Raw genomic sequence first — 26,963 nt, 5'->3', positions numbered from 1 at the left:
TGAGTGCTCCACTGACCAGCTATTCCCCCATCTCTCTCCATCTCCTTGGGTCTCCTTATTCCCTGAGACACAATATTGAAATTAGGCCAATTGATAACCCTACAATGGCCTCTAAGTGTTCAAGTGAAAGGAAGAATCACATGTCCCTCACTTTAAATAAAAACTAGAAATGATTAAGTTTAGTAAGGAAAGCGTGTTGAAAGCCAAGATAGGCCAAAAGCTAGGCCTCTGGTGCCAAACAATTAGCCAACTTGTGAATGCAAAGTTCTTGAAGGAAATTAATAGTGCTAGTCCACTGAATACAAGAGTGGTAAGAAGGTGAATCAGACTTCTTGCAAGTATGAAGAAAGGTTGAGAGGTCTGGAGAGATCAAACCAGCCACAACATTCCCTCAAGCTAAAGCTTAATCTAGGGCAAGGTCCTAACTCTCCTCAATTCTCTGAAGGGTGAGAGAGGTGAGGCAGCTATAAAGTTGAAGCTAGCATAAAAGTTTGAAGAAATGTTTGAAGCTAGTAGAGGTTGGTTCATGAAGTTTAAAGAAAAGAGTCATCTCCATAACAAATAAGTGCAAGGTGAAGCAGCAAGTGCTGATGTAGAAGCTGCAGCAAGTTATCCCGAAGATCTAGCTAAGTAATTCATGAAGGTGGCTACACTAAATAATAGATTTTCAATGTGGAAGAAACAGAAGAAGATGCCATATAGGAATTTTATAGCTAAAGAGAAGTCAATGCCTGGCTTCAAATCTTCAAAGGACAGGCCGACTGTCTTGTTAGGTTCTGATACAGCTTGTGACTTTAGGTTGAAGCCAATGCTCATTTGCCATTCAGAAAATCTTAGGGCCCCTAAGAATCATGCTAAATCTACTCTGCCTGTGCTCTATCAGTGAAACAACAAAGCCTGGATGATGGCACATCTGTTTATCTGTTTATAACATGGTCTACTAAATATTTTAAGTCCACTGTTGAGACCTACTGCTCGGAAAAGACTTCCTTTCAAAATATTATTGCTCATTGACAATGCACCTGGTCACCCAAGAGCTCTAATGGGGACATACAATGAGATTCATGTTTTTTTCATGCCCATTAACACAATATCCATTCTGCAGCTTATGGATCAAGGACTAATTTCAACTTCCAAGTCTTATTATTTATGAAATACATTTCATCAGGCTATAGTTGCCATAGATAAGTGATTCCTCTGGTGAATCTGAGCAAAGGCAATGAAAAACCTTCTGGAAAGGATTCACCAATCTAGATGCCAAGAAGAACATTTGTGATTCATGGGAAGAGATCAAAATATCAACATCAACAGGAGTCTGGAAGAAGTCAATCCCAACCCTTAGGGAGTACTCTGAAGGGCTTAAGACTTCGGTGGAGGAAGTAACTACAGATATGGTGGAAATAGCAAGAGAACTAGCATTAGAAGCAAAGCCTGAAGATGTGACAGGATTGTTGCAATCTCATGGAAAAAAAAAAAAAAAAACTTAACAGGTGAAAAGTTGCATCTTACGGATGAGCAAAGAAAGTGGTTTCTTGAGATGGAATTTACTCCTGGTGAAGATGCTGTGAAGATCATTGAGACGACAACAAAAGATTTAGAATATTACATTAACTTTTGATGAAGCAACAGCAGCAGGGTTTGAGATGATTGACTCCAATTTTGAAAGAAGCGCTACTGTGGGTAAAATGCTATCAAACAGCATTGTTATGTGTGAGGGGTGAAGTAATAACTCGTGGTTTGGATTTGCCTTTCCCTGATGATTAGTGTTGTTGAGCATCTTCTCATGTGACTGTTGGTGATCTGAATGTTTTCTTGGGGAAAAATGTCTACACAGGTCCTTTGCTCATTTTTTAATCTGGTTGTTCGGGTGTTTGATATTAATTTGTGTATGTTCTTTTATATTTTGGATATTTACCCCTTATTGGATGTATGATTTGCAAATATTTTCTCCCATTCAGTGGGTTGCCTTTTTATTTTGTTGATGGTTTCCTTTACTGTGCAAAATCTTTTTAGTTCAATATAATCCCATTTGGTTTGTTTGTTTGTTTTTAGCTTCTGTTGCCCTTGGACTAGGACACTGGTCCCAAAAAAGTAGTTAAGATTGATGTCCAAAAGCTTATTGCCTATGTTTTCTTTCAGGAGTTTTATGGTTTCAGGACTTATATCCAAACCTTTAATCTATTTTGAATTTATTTTGTATATAGTGTAAGATAGTGGTCCAGTTTTCCCAACACCATTTATGGAAGAGACTGTTTTTTCACCATTGAATATTTTTGCCTCCTTTGTTATAAATTAATTTACTATATATGCATGGGTTATATATAACCCATCTGGACTATTTATTCAGTTCCATTGATCTATATGTCTGTTTTCATGCCACTACCATACTGTTTTGAATACTGTAGTTTGTAGTATAGTATCAGATAGTGTGATACCTCTGGCTTTGTTCTCCTTCTCAAGATTGCTTTGGCTATTCAGGATCTTTTGGGGTTCCATACAAATATAAGGATTACTTGTTCTAGTTCTGTGCAAAATGCCCTTGGTATTTCAGTGGGGATTGCAATGAATCTGTAAATTGCTTTTGCTGGTATGGGCATTTTAATGATATTAATTCTTCCAAACCAGGAGCATGGTATATATACTTATCTGCATCATCTTCAATTTCTTTCATCAATGTCTTACAGTGTTTCAAATACAGGTCTTTCACCTCATTGGTTAAATTTATTCCTAGATATCTTATTTTTGATGCAATAATAAATGGGATTGTCTTAATTTCTCAGATAGTTATTAGTTACAAAATGCAACAGGTTTCTGTATATTATCCTGCAACTTTACTGAAGTCATTTAATAGTTCTAATGTTTTTTTTGGTAAATAAAGCCTTTAGGGTTTTCTATATATAGTATCATATCTGCAAGTTGTGACAGTTTTCTTCTTCCTTACCAATCCAGATGCCTTTTATTTCTTTTTCTTGTCTGATTACTGTGGTTAGGACTTCCAGTACTATGTTGAATAAAAGTGGTGACAGTGGACATCCTTATCTTGTTCCTGATCTTAGAGGGAAAGTTTTCAGTTTTTCACATTAAGTATGATGTTAGCTGTTACTTTGTCATATGTGGCCTTTTTTATATTGAGGCATTTCCTTCTATACCCACTTTGTTTAGAATTTTTTTTATCATAAACTGATGTTGCATTTTGTCAATCTCTGCATCTATTGAGATGATCATATAATTCACCTTTTGTTTTGTTAATGTGGTGTATCACATTCATTTATTTGTAGATGTTGAATTATCCTTGCATCCCTAGAATAAATCCCACTTGATCATGACTTATGATTCTTTTAATGTATTGTTGAATTCAGTTTACTAATAATTTGTTGAGAATTTTTGCATCTGTTTTCATCAGGAATATTGATGGTGTCTTTGGTTTTGGTATCAAGATAATGCTGGCCTCGTAAAATGAGTTTGGAAGTGTTCCTCCCTCTTCAATTTTTTATGGAGTAACTTGAGAGGGATAGGTGCTAACTCCTCTTTAAATGTTTGGTGGAATTCACCTGTGAAGTTTTCTGGTCCTAGACTTTTATTTTTTGGAGACTTTAAATTACTGCTTCAATTTCATTACTTATAATTGGTCTATTCAGATTTTCTATTTCTTCATGATTCAGTCTTACAAGGTTGTGTGTTTCTATGAATTTATCAATTTCTTCTAGGTTTTCCAATTTGTTGGTATATATTATTCTAGTGGTCTCTAAGAAAGCTATTTCCTTTTCTTATCTTATTGCACTAAGACTCCCAGTAAGATGGTCGAATATATATGTGTACTTTTTATATTTTGTATTCTTTTCTGAGTTCTGTCACTCCTCTTCAAATCTTCTTTTCTCCACTTTATTTCTGAGGTTTTTAGTTCTTTGTTGTTGTTTTATGTTGTTCTATCTTCTATCATTAAAAAATTTTTTCTCTTGGTTTGAAATACTGGGTTATAGTTTTCATATGCTTTTTTCTCTATTTTATATTTTACTATAACAACTTAAAAAGAATTCAACTATAATCCTTCTTGTGGTATATTTTTAAGCTAAATAAGTTATTCTTTACCTTTAAGAGGGAGGGGTGGGTATAATAACTTTCTAGCCTCATGATTCTAAAGCTTCCTTTTCTCATGTTTTCATACAATGACACCTATGTATCATTGTCATTTCTGAGCTCTCTCTCCTCTCTCCCACTTTTATTTGGACCCGCATTTTTCTTTGCTTCTATTGTCCCTGTCCTGTTCAATTTGGATTCTACTCCCAGAAGTTTCTCCTTAGTGTTGGGCTTTGTCCAGGAAGGGAGCTCAGGTTTATTAAGTTTTATGAGTTCATAAGCTCCATATCTCTCCAGCACTTTCAGACCTTCCTGCTCCTCCCTTTGTACTCACCCTGATATTACAGTCAGTCAGTTTTGCTCTTGATCTCATATTCATCTCCCTTGCTTTTCAGTGAATACCTATTGGCAGTTTGGGGGTCCTTCCATTCTCATGGCCTTCAGATGCTCTGTTGTCTTCCCACTGTTTCCTCCTACCCAGATACTGGTACTAAGTTGACAGTTTGTTCCCACCTGCTCATATTATGAGCTTTATGAGGATTCTTTTTCACTTAGTTATGTTATACCCATAGTCTATATTTGTTATTATTATTGTTTTGCTATTCAAGATGTTCTACCTGTTTTTATGAGGAGATTCAGACTACAATGCCTCCATAATTATCTTCATAGAGCTTCAATATTCATGTATTAATTGGGGAGGGGGGTAAGTTATATTTTTTCAAGTTTTAAGCTTTTCCTATATTTTTTAAATCAATCAAAATACAAGTTGAAATGATTATAATATGTTGATTCTGCCTTTTAGATAACTTTCAACTAATTTAAAAACTAATTTGTTTTGCTTTCTTGGCCTGAAATTAATGTACTCACAATCATTAGTCTATTCCCACACGTTACCACTCCCAGCTTGCTGAAGGACACTCTTAGACTTAATGAAATAACAGAACTAGGCTTAAAATAATGCAATTTGTGATGACTGCCCAATGTTCTCAGGCCAAACATTTGGAGGAGCTCATAACTGTATTTATTACCATTTTGTTGTTGTTGTTACAAAATTCTGGTTCCATCTGAGCCCCTTTCCCACCCTACAAATAGTCCAACTTAACCAACTGGCTGCCAATTATCTGATTGTGGTCCACATGTTTTGTTTAGCTTGCTCACTATTTAAAAAAATGAACAAAATAGTTGCCAACGCTTAAAAACCAGATTTCACATAAAAATCCAGTTTCCTGGCTGCTCTTTAAAAATTGAGATCTCGTGTAATGAAGCCCATATTCCTTCTTGGAACCTGTGCCCTGACTAAACAGAGAATAGTCTCTCAGGTTTGTGATACTTTTCTCCCAGATAGTTTCTCTCATTTGTTACCTTCTAGTCCTCATAGACATTATAGGTTTGCAACCCATAAACTAGTATCTCTTTGATTTCAGTCTTATTTTGGCTTAAACCACTAAATATGTACTGATGATTTCTAAATCTGTTTCTACTTAGTTATCCTACATACTCCCCAGAACCCACATATTCAATATCAAACTATTTTTTTCAAAACCTAATTTTCTCCCACTATTCCCTAAATGACCCAGTTAACATAATTGCATTCCTATAGTTGTCCAAATTAAAAAACGCTTAAGGTTATTCTTTCCTCCTTTTTCTTCATCCTACCCACAGCTTTTCAATCATGTGCCAAATTATGACATGTCTTTGCTTTTATAGCTCCCAATATTTTGAATACCTTTCTCTCTTGATATCTGGAAAAACACTCACTTTCCAAGATGGAGCAAAATTATTCAATTTCTAAAACTATATCCCCTGTCTCCAAGAGCATTTAGTTGCTCCTTTTCATGCATAGGCATCTCAAGCACATTGTATGTTGTATAGGTCTTAGGACTATGGATTCCTTACAAGGCCAGATTATGATTTAGTTATCTCTGTATGAACAGTACTAAGACAAAAACATGAACTCAATAAATGTGTCACAAAAACAAATACATGAATTTTATAAATCAATGAAGATTATTTCATATCATGAATTTACTTCCTGTACTTTCTATATTATGCTTCAATTTCTGATTAAATCCCCCCCTCCCCATTTTTGCTGGCACTTTTTCAGTGCTTGCTTTGTATTCATAGTAGAATCACTTAAATTTTTGCACCACATGACTGTAAAGTTAAAATGGCTATGTCAAAAGAAAACTTATTGACTCCACCATGACAATATGAGGGTTTTTAAGGTAACTTTAAAAATTCTGCTTTAAATATATAAGGATGCCAAATATTAACACTGAAAAAATATATTATTACTCATAAACAGAATCCTGAGAGGCATTGAACAGCTGTTGAAAAATTTGGCCCGTCACTATGCCAGCCTGAGTTTAATGACCTACATGTGAAGGACTACATATCCAATTACTAATCCTCACTCAGCTACTCTTTGCCCTCATATAGAGGCAGCTGAAAAAAAGATGCCCTACTAACATCAGAAATGGATCCACACTGTTGTCAATGTTCAGTTAAGAGATCTTTTAGATTTAAGATGAGGAAGAAACAAGGAGTGATCCACAACAGTGTTATAGCTGACATAGTTTTTCAAGTAAAATTTGAGGGTTTAAAGCAAGAATTACTTCAGTTTTGTGACTAGAGAACTCAAATTCTGAATTTAATTTTCTATTCATTAAAGCGTTTAAACATGTTCAAATATCAAGAATAATTTACTTCACAATTCTTTCCATACCAATATGGCAGTCTTCTATTCATCCATTGAAATCTCATTCTTATCTTCAAATTCTGCAATAATCACCTATTAGAAGTAGGATAAAACAAAAGCTAAAAATGACAGTCTACTAGATTATGTTTCAGTTCTCCCTCAGTTGACTTGGTCTATATATAGCAAAAAGATCATATAAGGTCACGTATTATAAACAATGAAATGTCACATGATGTTTTGCAAAACAGCATAAGAAAAATAGTTCAAGGAATGGAGAGTAAGACTTATGACTATAATGAAGAAAACATTTTTAAACATTCTAGATTTAAATGCATCTTATTGGGAATTTGATTCACTCTTTAAATTTGATTTTCCATTTGAGTTGTGTGAAATCATGTGATACTGACAACCTTCTTCCGTATACATTATAGTTTAGGCGTAGCTATACGCTTTCCTATCAACTCCAGTAGAGAATTAAAGAGCTCTCCATCACTCTTTCGTATTTAAAATTTTTAAAAGTAGGTATGCCTTACACCCCTCCTCCATCCCCATAGGAATATATAAACGAATACAGGCCTGCAAGTATACACTTGCTTCGGGGTGGAAAAAGAGACATCATTCTAACTACCTCCCCCTCCAAAAACCCTAACTCCAGACCCCGCCCAACATGAACTCCCTCCGCTTTCTTTCACTGCATGTCCAAACGTGGCGCAGTTTGATGACGTAAAAGCGTAAGCGCCGTAGCCTCCTACGCATAGCTTCCGTCCCTGCCTCTGGGAGTTGAAGTTTCCTAGGGAAGATTCATGAGCTGTATCAAGACCATTACGAGAAGGCTCTCTGTTGGTGCTCTCGGTTCCCTGACAACTCCTCAGCTCGGTAAGTCTCCTGGCACTGCCGCTGGCGCTTGCCTAATCTCTGGTCTTCTTTGGGCGCAAAAGGGGATTTTGCGAGTGCCATTCTCAACTAGCAACACGGCTTCCGGGGGAGAGGGGAGTGGGGCTGTAGAAGTGGCGCCGCGACCCAGTTCCCGAAGGAAGTGATGTCAGATACAGAGCGTCCCCGGCGCCAAGCAGCTCCCTGATTCGCTGGCTGCAGTTTAATCCCTCCTCAAGTGCGTCCGCAGACAGGTCGCCTAGAGGGGAGTGTGGGGCGAGGCTCAACCCACCTGCTGTGGGGGCGCCTACGGTCGACGTTTGTATGGGGGTCGGGATCCGGTCCCTAGTGTTTGAAGAGTGTGAGTTTCCAAATAATGAAGGGAGAGGGAAATCTGGACTCTGAAGGGCTGGAAAACGAGTTGTGGTTCTGCCACTTGGTGGCTAGAGACCGGGAGCAGTCGCTTTACCTCGTTTCTCCAACGAGGGGCTGACGTAGCTGAGCGCTCTGAAATGTTGAGGGCTCAGGGGAAAGTTGCTGCAGGTGCTGTTAGCCCCTTGGTGGTGAGCCGAGGATGGTTTTTAAGAGGACTGAGGCGTTACTTGATTTGAGTGAAATATGTTGTTAAAATTCGGGAATTTTTCTAGAGCTATAAAGAGGATAGCAACAGATGACTTTCTCACTTTTTGTTTTGGTTGTTTTTTTAATTCATTCTCCTCTCCCTGTCCCAGCCCAATCCTCCCAAGGGGCCTGACCGCTGAATCATGCGCTTTCGATACTGCAGATCTGGCCGGCGCGTTTTAAAAAGGGTTCTTTCCCTGTCACTGTCAAGTCATTTAATTCCATTTTGCGGGTATTCCAACATTCTTTTGGATCTTTCAGAAAGGGAGACTCTGTCATAAATTATGAAGACTATTTAGCCCAATCAAAATCCATGGAAGTTGGGTTTGTTTTGTTTTGTTTTTTTAATTTTTATTTTAGCTATTCACTGATGTATGCGTGTGTTCCCTGCTGGAAGCTGTGCGAAGAACTGGAAATACAAGGAAGATTGAGATGCCCCCCCCCCCTTTTTTAACACTATTTGTCTCACACCAAATGGCCTTAGTCACCTTTATCCAGTTCTTGGTTTTATCAGACCACCTGATAACCAATTTCTGTGACTAAATAAACCAACCTTGTAAAAATTCTATATTAAACTAAATTTCACACATATTTCTATAATTGCTACAAAATATTGCTCTTAAATACTTGTTGAACGTGGTTGAATAAATGAAAATGTACTGTGTCACTGCGTGTGAGGGAGGAACACAAAACTTCTGCTATGGAGCTTATAAATTGTAGCAAAAACTTTAGAAAGCAAGTATACCGAGTAAAAAAATGCCACATTTTGCTTCAGGTCATCTGAACAAGCTAGTACATGGTGAAATGCTTATTGTATGGTATAGGAAGTGAGAGTTGGTACACATCTTTGTAGAGTGTGATGTAAGCAGTAATATATTGGATCTCAAGCTAGCATTTCTTTTTATTTTGTGCCTCAGTGTATCTAGCTTATGAAAGCTTTAAAAATATTCACTCGCTGTGAATTTTGTGCATTTTCTTAATTCGGGATAGTTTTAAAGATAATGAAAATGTCGACTAGCTCATGACCTTTCCTTGTATTTGATAGGCTGTTTAAAAACATTAGTATGCAATGATAGGCCAGGTTAAATTTAATTTAGACTTCTCAGGTAGGAAAGACAAAAGCTCCCCCTGGTGTACATGAGCTATAAAACACTGCAATATATTGCTTTTTAAAAAAAATTTCACATTATAGAGCCAATCAGTACTTGCATTTTTTTTAACAGAATAAAGAACTAGCAAAACACAGTGCCACTGACGAACAGAAATGTCCTCTTTTGAGATATTAGTCATTGTTTTATGAAGAGAGCAATTTGTTCCCTGTGAATTTTAATTGTGCTTTTAAGTTTGCACATTTAGCTTGGTGAACAGGTTTAGCTTGTTTTCTACCATGTACTGTTTTGCATACATGCATTGCTTTTATTTAATGTACTGTGTATATAGAGGCAGTAAAATAAAAGTGATTCTGGGGATCACAATATATATTTTAAATTTTTCTTCTAATTTTTTCAGGCTTACTGAATTTCCCTGTCTCCTGTTTCTTAAGTTGAATGCTTATTTTTTTTTTCCAGCTTTTTAAGAACACTCTTTAATGAATGAACTTAAGGTTATACATTTATCTCCAGTTAACTTTTTGCTTGTATCTCTCTCATCCTGCTATTAAGTCTTTCAGTTGTTCTGACATATTTTGTCATTCTGTTTCTCTGAATTCTGAGATTGTCAGGATGTCTTCTAATTCATCCATTACCTCTCTTGGACTCCAGATAATCTGGAGTTTGTCTCATCTCTTGAAATTTTTATATCTTAATTTCCTGGTTTCCAAATAGGTTCTTTTTCATAGATTTTTCTTTTTGCTTTTTTTATGCCTGCTTTTGTGTCCCGATTTCCTGTTTTGTTTTTATGGTTCTATTCCTATGATCTCTTGAAAGATTCCAACCAAACTTATTTTAGTCTTTTTCACATTGTCCTATTATTTTCAATTTGTGAAGAGTGAATTTATCTCCTGATTGTTGATTTTGTTGGGTTTTTCCCATCATTTCTGTCTTTTTGTAATTTTGCTTTGCATAGTCCTCTCATGGAATTATCACTTCCCCTCTCCAAACCATCTGTCTATCTGCAGCTGATTTTGTGGTTGCTCCTACCCCTGGCCCTGTTAAATGCTTCATTCCACAGCACAGCTTGCATAAGTGATTCAGAATTCTAATCCTGTAGTGTTCTAAGTTCATATGTCATCTCATGGTTTGGCCCTGGTTGTAGCTGAGAAGCTGTCTGTTTCACACTTCGGGTTTCCCCAGGTAACCAGCGTGGTATAAGCCATTAGTCTAAATTTCACCTGTTTTCAGCCTTTTTTCATGGAAAAAGGAGCCCCACTCCCAACACTAGTTTAAGGGTTCATCTTAAACTTTATTAGGGGCGCCTGGGGGCTGAGTCAGTTAAGCATCCAATTCTTGATTTTAGCTCAGGTCGTGATCTCAGGGTTGTGAGATTAAGCCCTGCATAGGGCTCCACGCTCAGCAGGGAACCTGTTTCTCCTCCCTCTGTCCTTGTCCCTGCCACACCCCCCCCCAGTGCATATGCTCTCTCTCTAAAATAAGTAAATAAATATATTTTTAAAAATAATAATAATGCTATTCTCTTTGCCATCCTCTTTAAAGCTAAGAAAACTCCCAGTTGCCTTTAATAGCAGACCCAGCAGAAATAATATCTATTTTAGTTCTTGTTTTTGGTTTTGAGAGAAGCTATACCTTTTTTGTTTCCCCTTGTATTTTATCTACTGTTGTCATGTATTTCCAGATTGAGAGACAGGATGCCTCAAAACGTGAACTTTTGGCAACTATCTAGGAAGTCTGTCCCATTTTTGTATTCAGTGGAAAGGAATTGAACTGGAGCTATTTTTTCCCCTCTTTCAGTGACACAGTGTTCTCAGAGCCCTCCAACAGCTGGGGTGAAGCCACACAGCTCTTTTATATTCTTTGGAAACCCTCATTTTCTAAATAAGATTTTGGATTTCTGGGAGAGAGTAGAGTTGGATCTGGGTTTGAATCTTAGCTCCATCACTTCATTTGTCTATTCATTCCTCAAGTATTTTGAGGACTTTGTCCTAGATTTGTTCTAGGTGCCTTGTTTCTTAGGAATTAATTAGTACTTTTGTAATTTGGGGCAAGTTACTTTATCTCACGGTGCCTTCTTTGTAAAGTAGGCATGATGCTGTCTACCTTGTAGGGTTGTTTTAAGGATTAATTTAGATAATACATTATTTAGCCCAATAAGAATTAATAAATGTTCATTATAACCACTTTCATTGCTTTTTAAAATCCTTTGTAATATATTCACTCATTTGTTTATTCCACAAATATATAATAAGCATCTACTAACTGCCAGGCACTGGGTTAGTAATGTAATGTGGCGATATAATATTAGGCAAAAGCAGACCATCCGTGCCCATAGGCAGTTTCCAGTATAAAATCAAATTTGGGTTGTCATTTCTAGGAGATATTTTCCCCAAACTAAGGGTACTGTTTGGTTAATGCCATAAGGAAAACTTGTGAACTCTTACTTGGATTACTAGATGGTTCTTTCCCCTTCAGTAATTTGTGACTTAGCAAAATGCCAGGGTTTTTGCCATAGCCCCCAAAACACACATCTAAAATTCATCTTTCAGTCAAAGTTTGGTAAACTTTGTGTTTTCTTAGTTATCCCCATGTGTCCTGTTACAACATTACACTTTTAAAGAAAGCAAGAACCATATAATAAAGCTGCTTAAATTATCTTCTGCATGGTTTTGTCCTTTCCATTATCTGAATTGTTGGGATTTTTCTCTTAGATATTAGCTTCTCTGCATAGACTTGTTAGCCATCTCTTTTAAGAAGAAAGAATCATAGAATTTTCTTTAATGCGAATAGAACATTTGCAAGTCATGCTTAGTCTTTGCTAGACATAAATAAATGTTTAAGTTGTAGTGTTAGTAATCTGTTAAAGAGAAAAGAAATCTTAGTATTTTTAACTCCTAATCTGAAGGTAAGTTCAGCTCTAGACAATAGATATAAAGGTGTGCGTGGTTAATCCAATTAAATATGTTTGAGATGGTCCTACACATCCCATGATTGATTGATTATAAGATCAGCTTACATATTTTGTTTTTCAGCCATGGCTAACATGGATATTTATAATTACATATTTACAATGAAATATACTGAGAGGAAACCAAATTTGTTTTCTTCACTGTCCAAAATATGTAAATCTATAGCTTATCTTTTGTCAAAATCATTTCTGAGTGTACACCCAGATAATGAAAGTAACATTTCCCTTGTATTGTAGCATTAATGACAACTAAAAAAAGGTTCTTCCCATCACTTTTTTAAAAGTATTTTTTCTTTCATAAAGCAATATATTTTCATTATATAAATATAGAAAATGCAAAAAACCATGAATAAAAATTAAACATGTTTATGTGTACATATTCTTTTTAAAACAAATTGGATATAATATATATATGTTTTTATTTTCATTTTTCTTTACTTAGCATAACCATTTCCTTTTATCACTAAATACTTTTGGGAAACATGATTTTTACTGGATGTTTAGTATCCCCAGTCCATGCTATAGATGAACTGTAATTTATTTACAGCTACTTCTTGCTGACATTCAAGTAGTTTCTAATTTTTCATTGTAAAAAATTATGCTGCAGGACATATACCCTTTTGCATTAATTTTGCATATATTTCTGATCCATTTACAGGAATTTATTCTAAGGAAATAAGTTACTGGGTCAAAGGGTATCATGACATTTTAAAGCTCTTGAAATGGATCTGTGTAACCTGCAAAAATTGTCCAAGACTGCTAATAGTATATGCAAACACCCATTTCATCAAATGGTCTTTGCCAGTAAAGGACACTTAATTGTCTAAATTTATATTTTTATTCGTTATTGATAGGATTTAATTTTAATCACATCTTTTGATCTTTTTTTTACTTTTTGTATGTGTTTGTAACTTACCTGTTCACGTCAAAATTTGCCTTTCAGTATTTTCAGAGGCATCAAATAATGACCTCTGAAATGTTGCCAGCATTTATTGAGTCTTCTAATGTTGAAAGAAAGCAAAGCTTAAGTGAAGATCAAGAGAAGAGCCAGAAGCCAAGATTAGGTGAAGGGTTTGAACCAATATCTAAACGACAGATGAAGAAGCTAATTAAACAGAAACAATGGGAAGAACAACGAGAACTCCGCAAGTATGTTTCAAAATGCATATATATGCTACCCCGTTCAGGAGTGCTGAACTTTGCATAGCCCTTTGACACATCAAAAGTGATTGTGATGATTAAAACTGGGGCTATGTATGTTGTTTGCCAGCACTGTCAATTGGCTGTTAAAACTATATTTGTTTCCGCCTTGGTGGATTTACACTATACTTTTTCTCACCCAGAACCTGTTAGGAGTAGCAGCACAGTTTCTGAAATAACTGACTTAGATAAGGGATATAGTTAGCATCCATGTCCTAGATATAGAACAAAAATAACCACCTCAGAAAGATCAAATTTGGCCCTAACATTGATTTTGCTAGAAAAACCATTGTAGGTTTTGGTGAGAGCAGTTAAGCTGAAGCTGTTATTATATAATGCCAACATTTATTGAGGGAAAATAAACTATAGTTGATGTAGATGATAGAAAAAGTAGGGTTTTTTTTAAAAAAACACTTCTACTTTGCTGTATTCTGTATTAATGTTGTTTGAAAATCATGTAGGAGAAGAATGATAAAAGTAAAAATTCATCCTTAAATCTAAAATTCAGTATTTTATGAAGTTTTAGTATAGTGTATTACCAATAATAAATGAAATTAGGAGTAGTAAGGGTTTGTGTAGAAGGTATTATATTGCTTTTGCAAAATTATTTTCTGTCTAAAGCTTTTTGGTGGACTGTATAAAATTGCTGACATTTGATCCACAGAAGTAGCAGTTTCATGTGGTTCAGCCTGTTAATTTAAAAAAATTATTGGCTTTTTTTCTGTTTAGAAGAGTCTTGTAAATATCTCAATATGTAAATAACAACAAAAAGTTTCAATTCCTAATTTTAGACAAAAGCGGAAGGAAAAACGCAAGAGAAAACAATTAGAGCGACAATGTCAACTGGAATCAAACTCAGATGGAAATGACAGAAAACGTATTCGAAGAGATGTTGTTCACAGTACACTCCGCCTTATCATTGACTGCAGTTTTGACAGCTTGATGGTATTAAAGGTATCATGAATCATTCTCAGAAAAATCCTGTAGGTAAAGTAGGGTGAGGGGCACCTGGGTGGCTCAGTCGGTTAAGCGTCTGCCTTCAGCTCAGGTCATGATCCCGCTTCGGGTCCTAGGATTGAGCCCCACATTGGGCTCCCTGCTCAGTGGGGAGCCTGCTTCTCCCTCTCCCTATCCCACTGCTTGTGCTCTCTCTCGCTCACTCTTTCTCTCTCTCTCAAATAAATAAATAAAATCTTTAAAAACGACAAAATAAAGTAGGTTGAATAATTCTTGCTTTAATAGGTAATATCACTTTGATATAAATTTATATACTAAAATGCATCTCAAAGTTTTCCAAGATCATGCCCCCTAAGTTAAACTAGCTAATAAATTGCTCTTATTTATATGCGTAGAAGAGAGAGATACAGACACCGTAATTAGATTACAAGACTCAGTAACTATATTAATCGTAAAGATCCAGGAGTGTTTTTGTTATTTGTCCTAATCAGGAGAAGAAAATAAGAAATGGGATTGGTTTAATAGAATTATTTCTTATTTACTAATTTGAGAAAATTGGCTGTCTGAACAATGTTATTGAAGAAAACATGCTTTACTTACTTTCCAAATCGTTAGTAAGTTACGAAAATAGAGCAGTAGTATGGCTCTAAGAGAGTTTTTCTTCTTTTGTTTTCTCTTAAGAGGAGTAAATATTTTCATGAATTAGCATTTTAAGTGGATACAAAATTGAAATTATTGGTCAGGGTATTGACTTTACTTATAGTAATTATTATGTTAGTATATACTGAAGTTGAATGGAAAATGTCAGAAAGGGCCTGTATTTCCAGAGGAAAAAATGTACCTGTCTAGTCCCTCTCTTCTGCTTATTCTATTCCACTAAGATTGTGGAATGGTCATAGATGATTTTCAAAATGCTGCTTTAAAAATTGCACTCTTTTATAGGACATTAAGAAACTTCATAAGCAGATTCAACGATGTTATGCAGAAAATCGACGAGCACTGCATCCTGTGCAGGTATGTTTGGGGAATTTAAAACAGATTCCAGGTTCCTTTTATAAGTTCCTCGGGAAAAGGCAGAGATATTCCCAATTGCCTGTACAAGAATCTTACAGATGCTTTTCCTTAGAGAACAAAATGCCTATTTGAAAAATGTTTTCATTTGCTACAAAAATAAAATGTTTTCAACATTTTTTCCCATGTCAGTCTTAGTCACACGTTGCACAGTCATCATGTTTTGTACACACTGACCTCATTCCTGTGTAGTTGAACATCTTCACTAAAGGATATATACATATTTTCATACCAGTTTCTCAGCTCTCAATTCCTTCCCTCGCAGGAAGTGAGGGAACTGCCCCCAGCTTGATGTGTGCCATCGTACCTGTGGTTAGGTTACTTCTACCTAAAGGATTTTGAGTCTGTGACCATTTTGAAAGGTATTTCCTTAGACTAATTGGTGGCTGTTAAGAGTAGTTAGGGTCTTTTTTCTATTTGTTTGAATTCTAGGTGACCTAAAAATTAACACTGGTTCACTGATGTTAAGAACCTGAAACTCTTAATATATTTCTGGTTAGATATTTATTTTCTTTTATCGAGTGATGTATTTTTATATTTTTATGTTTTATATTCTTCTCACCCTCGATTAGACTTGCAATAGGTGTCAGGGTTTAGAATCAAAGGAGAATTATGAAGACTATGGACTGGTTAGAAACAGTGGTGGCAAAAGAAATTTAATGAAGACTTGACAGGAAGTAGGGAGTTTGTAGAAGGGCTGTCATTAAGGGAGAGTCAGATTGTAGCTGCTTGTAAAAATGTGGATGGAATACTCAAGGTAGTGGGTTATGAGATACGTGAAACATGTCACTTCTACTGCACATTTATTCTTGTATGTTTAAAGCATGTCACAAATTTATTTTTTTTCTAAAATGACTATATTTTATGGTTCATTGATGATCAGATGAGTATAGAAGAGAAATATAATATTGGACTCTAATAGTCATTTGCTCTCTCTTTCTGTGTCCACCAATCTCTTTACCAGTTTTACTTGACAAGCCATGGAGGCCAGTTGAAAAAGAACATGGATGAAAATGACAAAGGATGGGTCAACTGGAAGGTAATTAAAATAGTTGAACTCTCACATAATTCCAGGTATTTTTACGCTTAAATTTTTTACCTAAATTCACATAATGCCAATAAATATAGGAGTCCACAGTCTCTAAACCCTGTATATCACTGTACCTAAGTCTGATGTTACTAATGGGAGAAGCTAAAGAAACTGAAATGCCTGTTCACATCTGTTCTCATTAATCTCATTTATTTTACCACCAACTTTATTTTTTAATTTTTTTATTTCTATTTTTTATTTAAATCCTAGTTAGATAACATATGGTAAAATTGGTTTCAGGTGTAGAATTTAGTGATTCATCACTTACATTAAACACCCAGTGCTCATCACAGCAAGTGCCCTCCTTAATTCCCATCACCTATCCAGCCTATCCCCTGCCCACCTCTCCTGCTGCAACCCTCAGTTTGTTCTTTACTGCCAACTTTAAAACAATTTTTTAAAACAGGAAAAATTTTTGGGGCGCCTGGGTGGCTCAGTTGGTTGGGCGACTGCCTTCGGCTCAGGTCATGATCCTGGAGTCCCGGGATCGAGTCCCGCATCGGGCTCCCTGCTCGGCGGGGAGTCTGCTTCTCCCTCTGACCCTCCTCCCTCTCATGCTCTCTGTCTCTCATTTTCTCTCTCTCTCAAATAAATAAAAAAAAAAAAAAAGGAAAAATTTTAAAGATCTATGTGTACAATCGCTACCTAGCAAACTGGTGATAAATTATTTGTAAGAGTGAAGTCACTTTAAAATTTGGAAATATACTTGCATTCTGTTTCTACTAAATCTGTGCCATCCCATATGGTGTCCACTATCCTTCCACATGTGGATATTGAACTACTGAAATGTGACTTGTCTGAATGGAGATGTGCTTTAAATGTGAAATATACATTGGATTTCAAAGACAGTACAAAAAAAGGGAGAGAATGTAAAATACCTGCTTGAAAATTTTTTTTAAAATTTATGTTAAAATGATAACATATTCGGTATATTGTATTGGGTACAATATATTAAAATTACTTTCACCAATTTTGCTTTTTTTAATGTGTCCTACTGAAAGATTTAAAATTACATATGTGGCTCACATTTTTTTTTCTATTGGACTAAACTGTTCTCATTTGCAAAGATGACGAATAGATTGGTTTTAGTACTAATGCCTGAGGAACCCTGCCCTATTCAGCGAAGTACTGGGTTAGTCTTATTTTTTTTTCTTTCTCAAAGCCAGTGACAAACTTTCCCTCTCACGCTCACTAATCCCATAATGACTGCATTTATTTTATTTATTTTTTTTTTAGAGAGAGGTGGGGGCAGGGGGAGAGGATCCTAAGTAGGCTCCATGTCCAGCATAGAGCCCGACGTGGGCTTGATCTCATGACCTTGAGATCATGACTTGAGTCGAAATCAAGAGTCAGACGCTTAACCAACTGAGCCACCCAGGCACCCCTGCATTTATTTTAGTAATAGCCTATGGTGTGAAACATTTTCAAAAGCTTTCCTGGGTTTTAGGGGCACCTGGGTGGCTCAGTCGTTAAACGGCTGCCTTCGGCTCAGGTGATGGCCCCAGGGTCCTGGGATTGAACTCTGCATTGGGCTCCCTGCTCCTCCAGGAGCCAGCTTCTCCGTCTCCCACCCCCCCTCCCCTGCTTGTATTACCTCTCTCGCTGTCTCTCTCTTTCTCTCTCTGTCAAATAAATAAATAAAATTAAAAAAAAAAAAAAGCTTTCCTGGGTTTTAAAGTACAATATATTTACCAAGTTTTGTATTCATGCCTATTTTCCTAAGAAATAATGTAATTAGTGTAGGCATACTTTCAGTTATTTTGTGGCTTGTTAAAATTTATTATTTATACCACCAGTTTTCCAGAGACTCACGAGTTCACTGGTCTTTACTCAGGTCCCTCTAGGGGCCCCTATTAAGCATAGGTATCAAATTAATAATACCGTTTTCCAGAAAAATGGCTATATATTACCTAGTAGGTTATACATTTTAGGTGAGAAGTCTCCTTTTTTTATTTCTTTAAAAATTACTAGATAAATGCCATCTGAGTCTGGTGATGCATCATCCTTTATTCTGTCAATGTAGTTTGCAAAATTCTGACTGACAGCTGTTGTTCAGTTTTGGACCTCTGACCTGGTAATTTTGATGAAGACTTCAAATGTGTATCTTTGTAGAAACAGGTGCATGGAATTTATTAAATCTATAAGCCATTTCCTTTTGTGATGATTCATGCAGATGGAGGGGAAGGTTTGGAAAAGGCATTCTTTGGTTGGAGAACAGTGTGAGCAGATATGTGGCCAAAAAAAATGCATTTTTTTATTGGAACAGAGATAAAGTTAGAAAGCTAGGTCAGTGCCATATTCAAGAAAGAGTTATTAAGTAAAGGGATTTAAGTTTTATCCTACAGGTAAAGATAAAACATTGAAAGTAGGTTTTTTAGAAAGTGAGTCTGCCATTGATGTGTGGAAGTAAATTGGAGGGATCTGGGGCTAGAGACAGGGAAATAACAGTAGGAGGCTACTTAAATAATCAGGTGTGAGGTGATGAGGAATTGAAATAATAGGTTCTCAGTAATACATTGTAAAATATTCTTTCATACTTCCCTTCATATGCTGTTGGGTGGCTTTGTCTAAGGAAGAGAAAATAATCGTTTTTAGCCAATTTTCACAAAATCCTATTAATTAATAACATCTTTCTCCTTATGTCTTAAAGGATATCTACATCAAACCAGAGCATTATAGTGAATTCATAAAGAAAGAAGACCTGATTTATCTAACATCAGACTCACCTAATGTATTGAAGGAATTAGATGAATCAAAGGCCTATGTGATTGGAGGGTTAGTAGATCACAACCATCACAAGGTACTATTAAGTTTTTATTTTTACTTTTGCTCATACTTAAAATGGATATAACAATTTTCTTGATAGTAGCAATAATACTAATGATAGCTGATCATTATTGATTGCCTACTATATTCTGAACTACCTTTCTAGCCAAGAAAGTATTTCACATATATTACTCGTTTGCTTAATCCTCCCTACAACACAGTGAGGTCAGTGCTGTTATTATCTATATTTTACAGATGAGGAACTAGAGTCACAGAGAAACTAAGTCTAAAATCAATAGTAGTAGGTGATAAAGCAGAGATTTGAAACCAGCAGATTGTTCCAGAGTCCACATGCCCAAATGATATGCTGTATTGATAGTAGATGCTGCTGAGGGTAAAATTTATAGCATTTATACCAAAATTAATTCCAAATGGTAAATTTATACGAGTTTTTAAATATGTTATTTTCATGGGGTGTGTTTTCTTTTCTCTTATATTTTGTACTTTTCTCTCTTCCTTACCATCCTTACCCTCATTTGAATGAAAAATTACAGAAACTTACTTTCTAAAAGAAAACATTATTTTGTACTTTGCCACCTACTTTGCAATATGCTAAATGCAACCCAACTCAAGAAAAACCATGTTTACCAAGTGTCTGAGGAAATGCTATCAGCAGTAATATGAAGTAATCCATTATCCTTGTATAACATCACTCTGAGGTAGAACTGTCTGTAACATTGGGATAGTTTATATCATCTTGTCCATTATGGTAGCCATGTGGCTGTTGAGCACGTATCATGTACATAGTATGATTGAGAAACTAATCAATTTAAACTTAAGTAGTCACAATTGTGGCCATAACTGGACAGTGCAGCTCTGTAGCATCACAGGGAATTTTTATCAGAATGATCTTTAGCTTTTTAAATTTTTTTCTTAGTGGAAAAATTCTATTTTGTTATTTGTGTAGAATCAAATTTTTTCTCTAATGTTTTTTTCCTGAACTACATTAGTTTTGTTTTCAGAAGCACCTGTCTCAATCTATTATTTGTCCCTAAAATTTGCAAACTACTGGTTAAGAAATTTAGCTCTTCTTTCTCCGGTACTTTGTCTTTTGGCTACTTCAATTCTGTTTAGAACAGGCTCTAAGGATTTTAATTTTGAGGAGAAAATTTGTATCCAACAATCTTTTAATTGATAGGGAAAATAAAATTTATAGGCAATTTAAAATGTTTTTCAAATCAGGTTTTCATTTACTCTGTCTTTGCCATTTGTGCCTCTTAATGTTATGTAATTGAATCATAGTTTTAGGGTCTCCTGGATGGCTCAGTTGGTTAAGTGACTGCCTTTGGCTCAGGTCATGATCCTGGAGTCCTGGGATCGAGTCCCACATCGGGCTCCCTGCTCGGCGGGGAGTTTGCTTCTCCCTCTGACCCTCCCCCCTCTCATGTACACTCTCTCTCTCTCTCATTCTCTCTCTCTCAAATAAATAAAATCTTTAAAAAAAAAAACATAGTTTTATCTTTATATGTATTTACATTCACGGGAAGAGTGATGGTGCTTCTCTAGGAATTCAGTTTGAGTATTTTATTTATTTATTTATTTATTTATTTTAGAGATTTTATTTATTCATTAGAGAAAGAGAGACAGAGCACAAGCAAGGGGAGAGGCAGAGGGAGAGAGAGAAGCAGGCTCCCTGCTGAGCTGGGAGCCCGATATGGGGCTCCATCCCAGGACCCTGGGATCATGACCTGAGCCGAAGGCAGACGCTTAACCATCTGAGCTACCCAGGCGCTCCCAGTTTGAGTATTTTAAACTGAGAGAAAGGCAGTGTGGAATGGTGAAGAGCTATCCGAGTAAAAAGGCATGAGCCGGGTTTTTCTTGTGGTTCTTCCACTGAGGAGCTTTGTGATGGGGTTTCCTCATTTGTAAAGCTGTTAAAACAAATGCCTAAACATTCTGACGATACTTATTGTCAGAAGAACACTTCCAGATTAGCAATTACACACACACACACACACACATTGTCAGATAATGTTCTCTGAACTATAGTTTTTCTTAAAAGTACTTATTCTGTTGTAGACTTTAAGTTAAAATAATCTAATGTTCTAGTCCAAGTTATAGTATCTTTGTTTTAGGGACTCACATATAAACAAGCATCAGATCATGGAATTGACCATGCACAGCTACCCCTTGGAAATTTTGTGAAGATGAATAGTAGAAAAGTTTTGGCAATTAATCATGGTAAGCTATAAGGGGATTATGAATATATGCCTGAGTGAACAATGTGAAGAATAACATTACCTTTGGACAAGTAGAAAATATACATCTTGCTGGAGAAAAAATTATAAAATGTAATCATTTATAATTTGAATCTAGAAATAATACATGCATATTTTAGAAAAAATTGGAAATATAGAAAAGTATAAAGAAAAAAAAGCTATAATTTCACTACCCAGAGATACTTGGTATTAACTTTTTGGTGTGTTTCCTTCCAGTTCTTTTCCTATACATATATAATATTATTTGTTACATAATTGGATTTTTACTCTGTTGCATAAAATGTTATAAATTTGGGTGTTTTCCCTCATTTATAATTATATTTTCTGTCATTGAATCATTATTAATGGCTACATAATATTCCATCATCTGAATATACAATAATGTAACTGTTCTGTTCTGTTGATTTTTTTTTTTTTTCTTTTTTACTATTGTAAATAACATTGTGGTATTCTTGGACCTGAGTCTGCCTGGAGTTTTGCTTTTAAGATTTTTTTTTAGTAGAAATTTTTGTTAGTATACAACTATTTATTGGGCTCTTATGTGCTAAACACTTTCTCTAAAGCATGCTCTAGGGAACTATAGAAATGAACTTACTGATTCAAGGAATGAACTTCTTCTAAGACCTTTGATAGTGGAAATTACTTTTCCATAAAGTAATGCAAATTAAGCCCGTCAGCAATATATTAAAGTGAGAGTACCTTGCAGACAGTATTTATATTCTTTACCTCTGATGTAAAAAAAAAAAAGCAGGCAAGATGCTCCCCAGAGTGAGTGACTCTCTATAGGAAAGACAGAAGAAATTTAGATTAATGCTAACCTTTTGTTTTGTTTCTAGTTTATGTTACCATATAAAGGATAAAGAAGAATAGGAAGGAAATTAAAAAGGTCCCCTGCCTATTGATTATAATTGACAGAAGATAATGGTAAATCTTTGAGTGCTCATGAACTGAATTGAGAAAAAACTAGAGAAGAGGTTAACAAGCCTGGAGGGCTTTGGGGTGGATTGGCTCTGACAATGCATAGGAGAAGGAAGTGATACGAACAAAGTAGTTACTAGGACATATTAGCACTCTTCATACCAAGGCAGTGTTTTTTAAAATACAGAATGCAACATTGTGATGAACCTGGCTAAGAAATGTATGGAGTTTGTCTTTGTTGCAGTGTTTGAGATTATTCTGGAATATCTGGAAACCAGAGACTGGCAAGAAGCATTTTTTACTATTTTACCCCAACGGAAAGGAGCTGTTCCCACAGACAAAGCCTGTGAAGGTTCTTCGCATGACAAGAAATCTGCCAGGGTTGAAGATGGATTGGACAGTGATTCCAGTGAGGAAGAAAATAACAGAAATGAACTAGAATCACCACATGAAGAAGAAAAGCAGGATAAAGAAAATAGCAATGAATCTACAGTGAACTCTATACCACACTAATGTCATCTGTTGTTTTTTGTTTTGTTTTTTGTTTTTTTAGCTTAAGGAAAACTTAGGAGAAAATGAGGTGCTTCATAGAATATTCTAATTGGGAGAAAATTTTATTTCCTCTTATTTCTGTTGTGAATTTTTAAAACTTTTTTTAGAGCTAAGTGATAAAAAGCCCTTATAAGAAAGTATTTTTGTTTTTGCATAAAATTTAAATGTTTAATATTTAAAATAATTTTCTAAGTCTCAACAGTTTCTTGAGAATTTTACTTTATTGGTAAACCTTCATTCTCTTTTATTTACTGGATTATATTTTTTAGAATGTGCCTTCTGACCTTTCAGTTTTACTTTTTTATGTTTATATCAAGTGTCTTTCTGATTTATTGCCTACTTAGTTGTGGAGATATTCATAAATCTCCTGTAAGTCTACCAAAATGTTCTGTATGGGAGGCTACCTCCTATTTGCAGCTTTTTTATTCAACTCAGTTACTTCAAAAGAATGCAGTTATTTTAGGAAGAAGTATTAGATTGATAAGCTCAACAATTTATTTCTTTTGGACTATGGAACCCATCTCTGTTCCTTCTCTGTGATGCCTTTTCGTGGTTCTAAAGCAATCACTGAAGAGTAAAGACTCTCTTTAATGTATTTTCTTGATTTCAATAATGGTGGTAAATTATTTCAGTTACAAATGTAATTTTTCAGACTAGATTATTTTAAAAGGCCGTTGAGTATCAATTTTGTCTTAAATTTAAAAGGAAACAGCTCTTAGCTATCCTTTCCTTCTATATGAACTTCTATTAAATAAAATATTTCTTGGTTCTTAAAGTGAATAAAGTTAACTTTATATGTGCATCTGTCTACTAGCATATAATATGCAAGCTTATATAACTGTATGTTTCTGTAAATAATCTAAGCATATATGAAAAAGTATATATAATTGTATATATATCTGTCCATAATCATGTATCATTAATGATAACAGGACTGAGTTGCCAAATAGCTGTATTATTTGCATCAATGATTGTGTGGAACAACACTAAGAATTTGAATTTCAGTAAGTGCAAAAATCCTTAACTAAATATTTGTATGAGGACATTGGCAAGGGAAGATGGGGCTAAAAGGAGATGTTTTTATTTTCTCCTGGTAAATGTAGAGCAGTTATGTTTAAAGTAGTGATTGTTCTTTGTCACAGCTAAAGTAAGATTTCAGAAGACTTCACTGAGTTTGGATAAATTAAGTTTCTGTTCTTTTTACTCCTTGGCATCTCAAATTATGTACACATTTGGTAGAAAGTTCATTAGATTTAGTACTGATATTACTGTCTCTTAATTTTTGTTGCTTTATTCTTAGTAATCTATTATCATTATCCATTTAAAATAAGGTCTGTGAGCAAGGTATATAAATAAAAGCCCCTACAATTCTAGAAGAGCAAAGCTTATGTCTTAAGTTGTATTTTTCAGAGGTTCAGGTTTTCCTGAGTAAATATGGTTTAGTACCATGAAATCCAGTTGACCCTTGAAAAGTGTGGGGGTTAGGGGCACCGACCCCCCCACACACACAGTTGAAAATCCACGTATAACTTTGTCCCAAAACTTAACTAATAGCCTACCATTGACCAGAAATCTTACGGATAACACAGTAAGTGTATCAACACATATTTTGTATATGTATTATATACTGTATTCTTAAACTAGAGAAAATGTTAAGAAAATTGTAAGAGAAAATACATTTATAATACTATACTGTATTGAAAAAAATTCACATATAAGTGGACCCATGCATTTCAAATGTGTGTTGTTCAGGGGTCAACTGTATTATGCCTTTTACTTAAATTACTTGATATGGAATGAGGCACAAGTTAATTTTGAAAGGCAGGGAAAAATCATTACAGGCACTGTGTAGTTTAATTGTCACTAATTATGAAAGCCCTGTATTATTTCCTAGGGCTGCCATAACAAATTACCACTGCGTAGCTTAAAACAACAGACGTTTTTTCTCTTATAGTGCTGGAGGCTAAAAGCTCAGAGTCAAGGTGGATTGTGTTCCCTCTGAAGGCTATAGGGAAGAATCCTTTGTACCTCTTCTTGGTTTTTGGTGGGCCCAGCAATCCTTGCTATTTCTTGACTCCAGTATCTGCTTTGTCATCAAATGGCTTCTGCCCTCAGTCTTCCTTGCCTGTGTCTGTGTCCCTCTTATAGGCATATCAATCATTGGATTAGTGTCCAACATAATTCAGTATGACTTCATCTTAACCTGATCACATTTGCAAAGATCCTGTTTCCAAATAAGGTCATATCCAAAGGTACAAGATATTAGGGCTTGAACTTATATTTGAGTAGGCACAGTTCTATCCATACAAGTCCATATCTTAGGCTGTTGATGATGAGAAGGAGACACAACCTTCGCCTCAGAAAAGGTAAGTTTACAATTAGAAATAAGTAATTGATGGGGCGCCTGGGTGGCTCAGTCGGTTAAGCGTCTGCCTTCGGCTCAGGTCATGATCCCAGGATCCTGGGATCGAGCCCCGCATCGGGCTCCCTGCTATGTGGGGAGCCTGCTTCTCCCTCTCCTCCCCACTTGTGCTCTCTCTCTCACTATCTCTGTCTCTCTCTCTCAAATAAAATCTAAAAAAAAAAAAAAAGTAATTGCTGAGGTATTTAAAAATGGTTTTTAAATAATACTAATCTCTTATTTTAATGTATTATTTTCTCTCAACATTGTTTTGGCTTATTGAGGTGCCTTATTTAAGACTTCACTAATATTGAAGTCACCTGTATTGGAACATAATAAAGGGAATTCGGCTAGTATTTTTTTTTAAGATTTTATTTATTTATTTGACAGAGAGAGACACAGCGAGAGGGAACACAAGCAGGGGGAGTGGGAGAGGGAGAAGCAGGCTTCCCGCAGAGCAGGGAGCCCGATGTGGGGCTCAACCCCAGGATACTGGGATCATGACCTGAGCTGAAGGCAGACGCTTAACAACTGAGCCACCCAGGCGCCCCTCCGCTAGTACTTAAATAAATACATCAAAAGGAGATATGTCTCCTGAAATAATAAAATTTTCTCTTTGCAGTCTTAATAAATCAAGTTCATTCATAAAGGAAGGAGCATTCTTCAGACTGATTCTCCAGAAATCAGTGTGTTGCCATCTTGGAGCATTTGAAAACACTTGAGATTGGAAAAGAAAAAAAAAAAAGCAAGCAATTCTGAAAGAATGTTAAGGTGAATGAACAATTATGAAACCCATCAATTACTGCCAATTACAAAGTAAAGTGATAGATCATTTCACTTTTTAGATGGAGAGAATCACAGATGATATAGGTAAAATGCAAGAATTGTCCATAGAGCACTGAGAACATGTACAGACAACAGTTGTAAAAAGAAAATTTAAAAAGGGAAAAAAATGGCAGAGATTAGAATTAATGACAGCAGTGGCCTATGGTGCTCATTAAACTTTGATCTTAATTGGCATAGAGATGTTTATGTGTTTCTAGCTCCTAGCCAGACACATAGAGGAGGCACTTCATAAATGTGAAGGAGAGAAGCAGTGTCAGAATGAAGAGACAATAAAGTTAGTAGGAAGAGTAGGCTTAAATTTGGTCACAGTCACCTGTTAATGAATTTGGGGAACTTAATGAACCTCTGTTGGTCTTTGTATCCTCCCTTGTGAAATAGGAATGTTACCCATTTATCCTCTCAGGGTTGAGCAATCAATTGATTTGAAACGAGCAGCAGCTAACTTCACAATACTTCCTCATTAACATTTCTTCATAGCTTGCCTTGTTTCCCTTGTTTCTCATTCTTCTTTGATATTATCTGCCCCCCCCAAAAAAT

General features: G+C 35.6%; 2 protein-coding genes across 5 annotated transcripts in view; one reads left to right on the top strand and one right to left on the bottom strand.

Moving 5' to 3' along the window:
* MTTP (microsomal triglyceride transfer protein) overlaps positions 1-7,237 on the bottom strand; it is a 57,624-nt gene extending 50,387 nt beyond the window's left edge. Inside the window, exon 1 of the mRNA XM_045880698.3 lies at positions 6,803-7,237. The gene's annotated coding sequence lies outside the window, so the exon portion shown is untranslated. The remainder of the gene's footprint in view (positions 1-6,802) is intronic.
* Positions 7,238-7,498: 261 nt separating this feature from the next.
* Positions 7,499-25,601, top strand: TRMT10A (tRNA methyltransferase 10A). 4 transcript variants are annotated; one of them, XM_064584853.1, is made up of 8 exons: positions 7,499-7,651; positions 13,290-13,495; positions 14,338-14,500; positions 15,446-15,517; positions 16,539-16,613; positions 19,315-19,464; positions 21,566-21,671; positions 22,815-25,593. In XM_064584853.1, exons 2-8 carry the CDS (start codon positions 13,311-13,313, stop codon positions 23,138-23,140), a joined length of 1,077 nt encoding a protein of 358 aa, XP_064440923.1. In that variant the 5' UTR covers positions 7,499-7,651; positions 13,290-13,310; the 3' UTR covers positions 23,141-25,593. The 4 variants fall into 4 exon arrangements, with proteins under 4 accessions (XP_064440923.1, XP_045736655.1, XP_045736657.1 ...); XM_045880699.3 differs by having other exon boundaries at positions 22,872-25,587; XM_064584854.1 differs by lacking the exon at positions 7,499-7,651 and adding an exon at positions 7,865-8,009 and having other exon boundaries at positions 22,815-25,596.
* The last annotated feature ends 1,362 nt before the right edge of the window (positions 25,602-26,963 follow it).

Source organism: Mirounga angustirostris, unplaced genomic scaffold, assembly GCF_029215605.1.
Source record: "Mirounga angustirostris isolate CCGP_5_RB_7025 unplaced genomic scaffold, mMirAng1.0.hap1 SCAF_2, whole genome shotgun sequence".
NCBI classification, from domain to species: Eukaryota; Metazoa; Chordata; class Mammalia; order Carnivora; family Phocidae; genus Mirounga; species Mirounga angustirostris.
The sequence above is the reverse complement of the archived record's forward strand: the minus strand, read 5'-3'. Positions and strand labels throughout refer to the sequence as shown.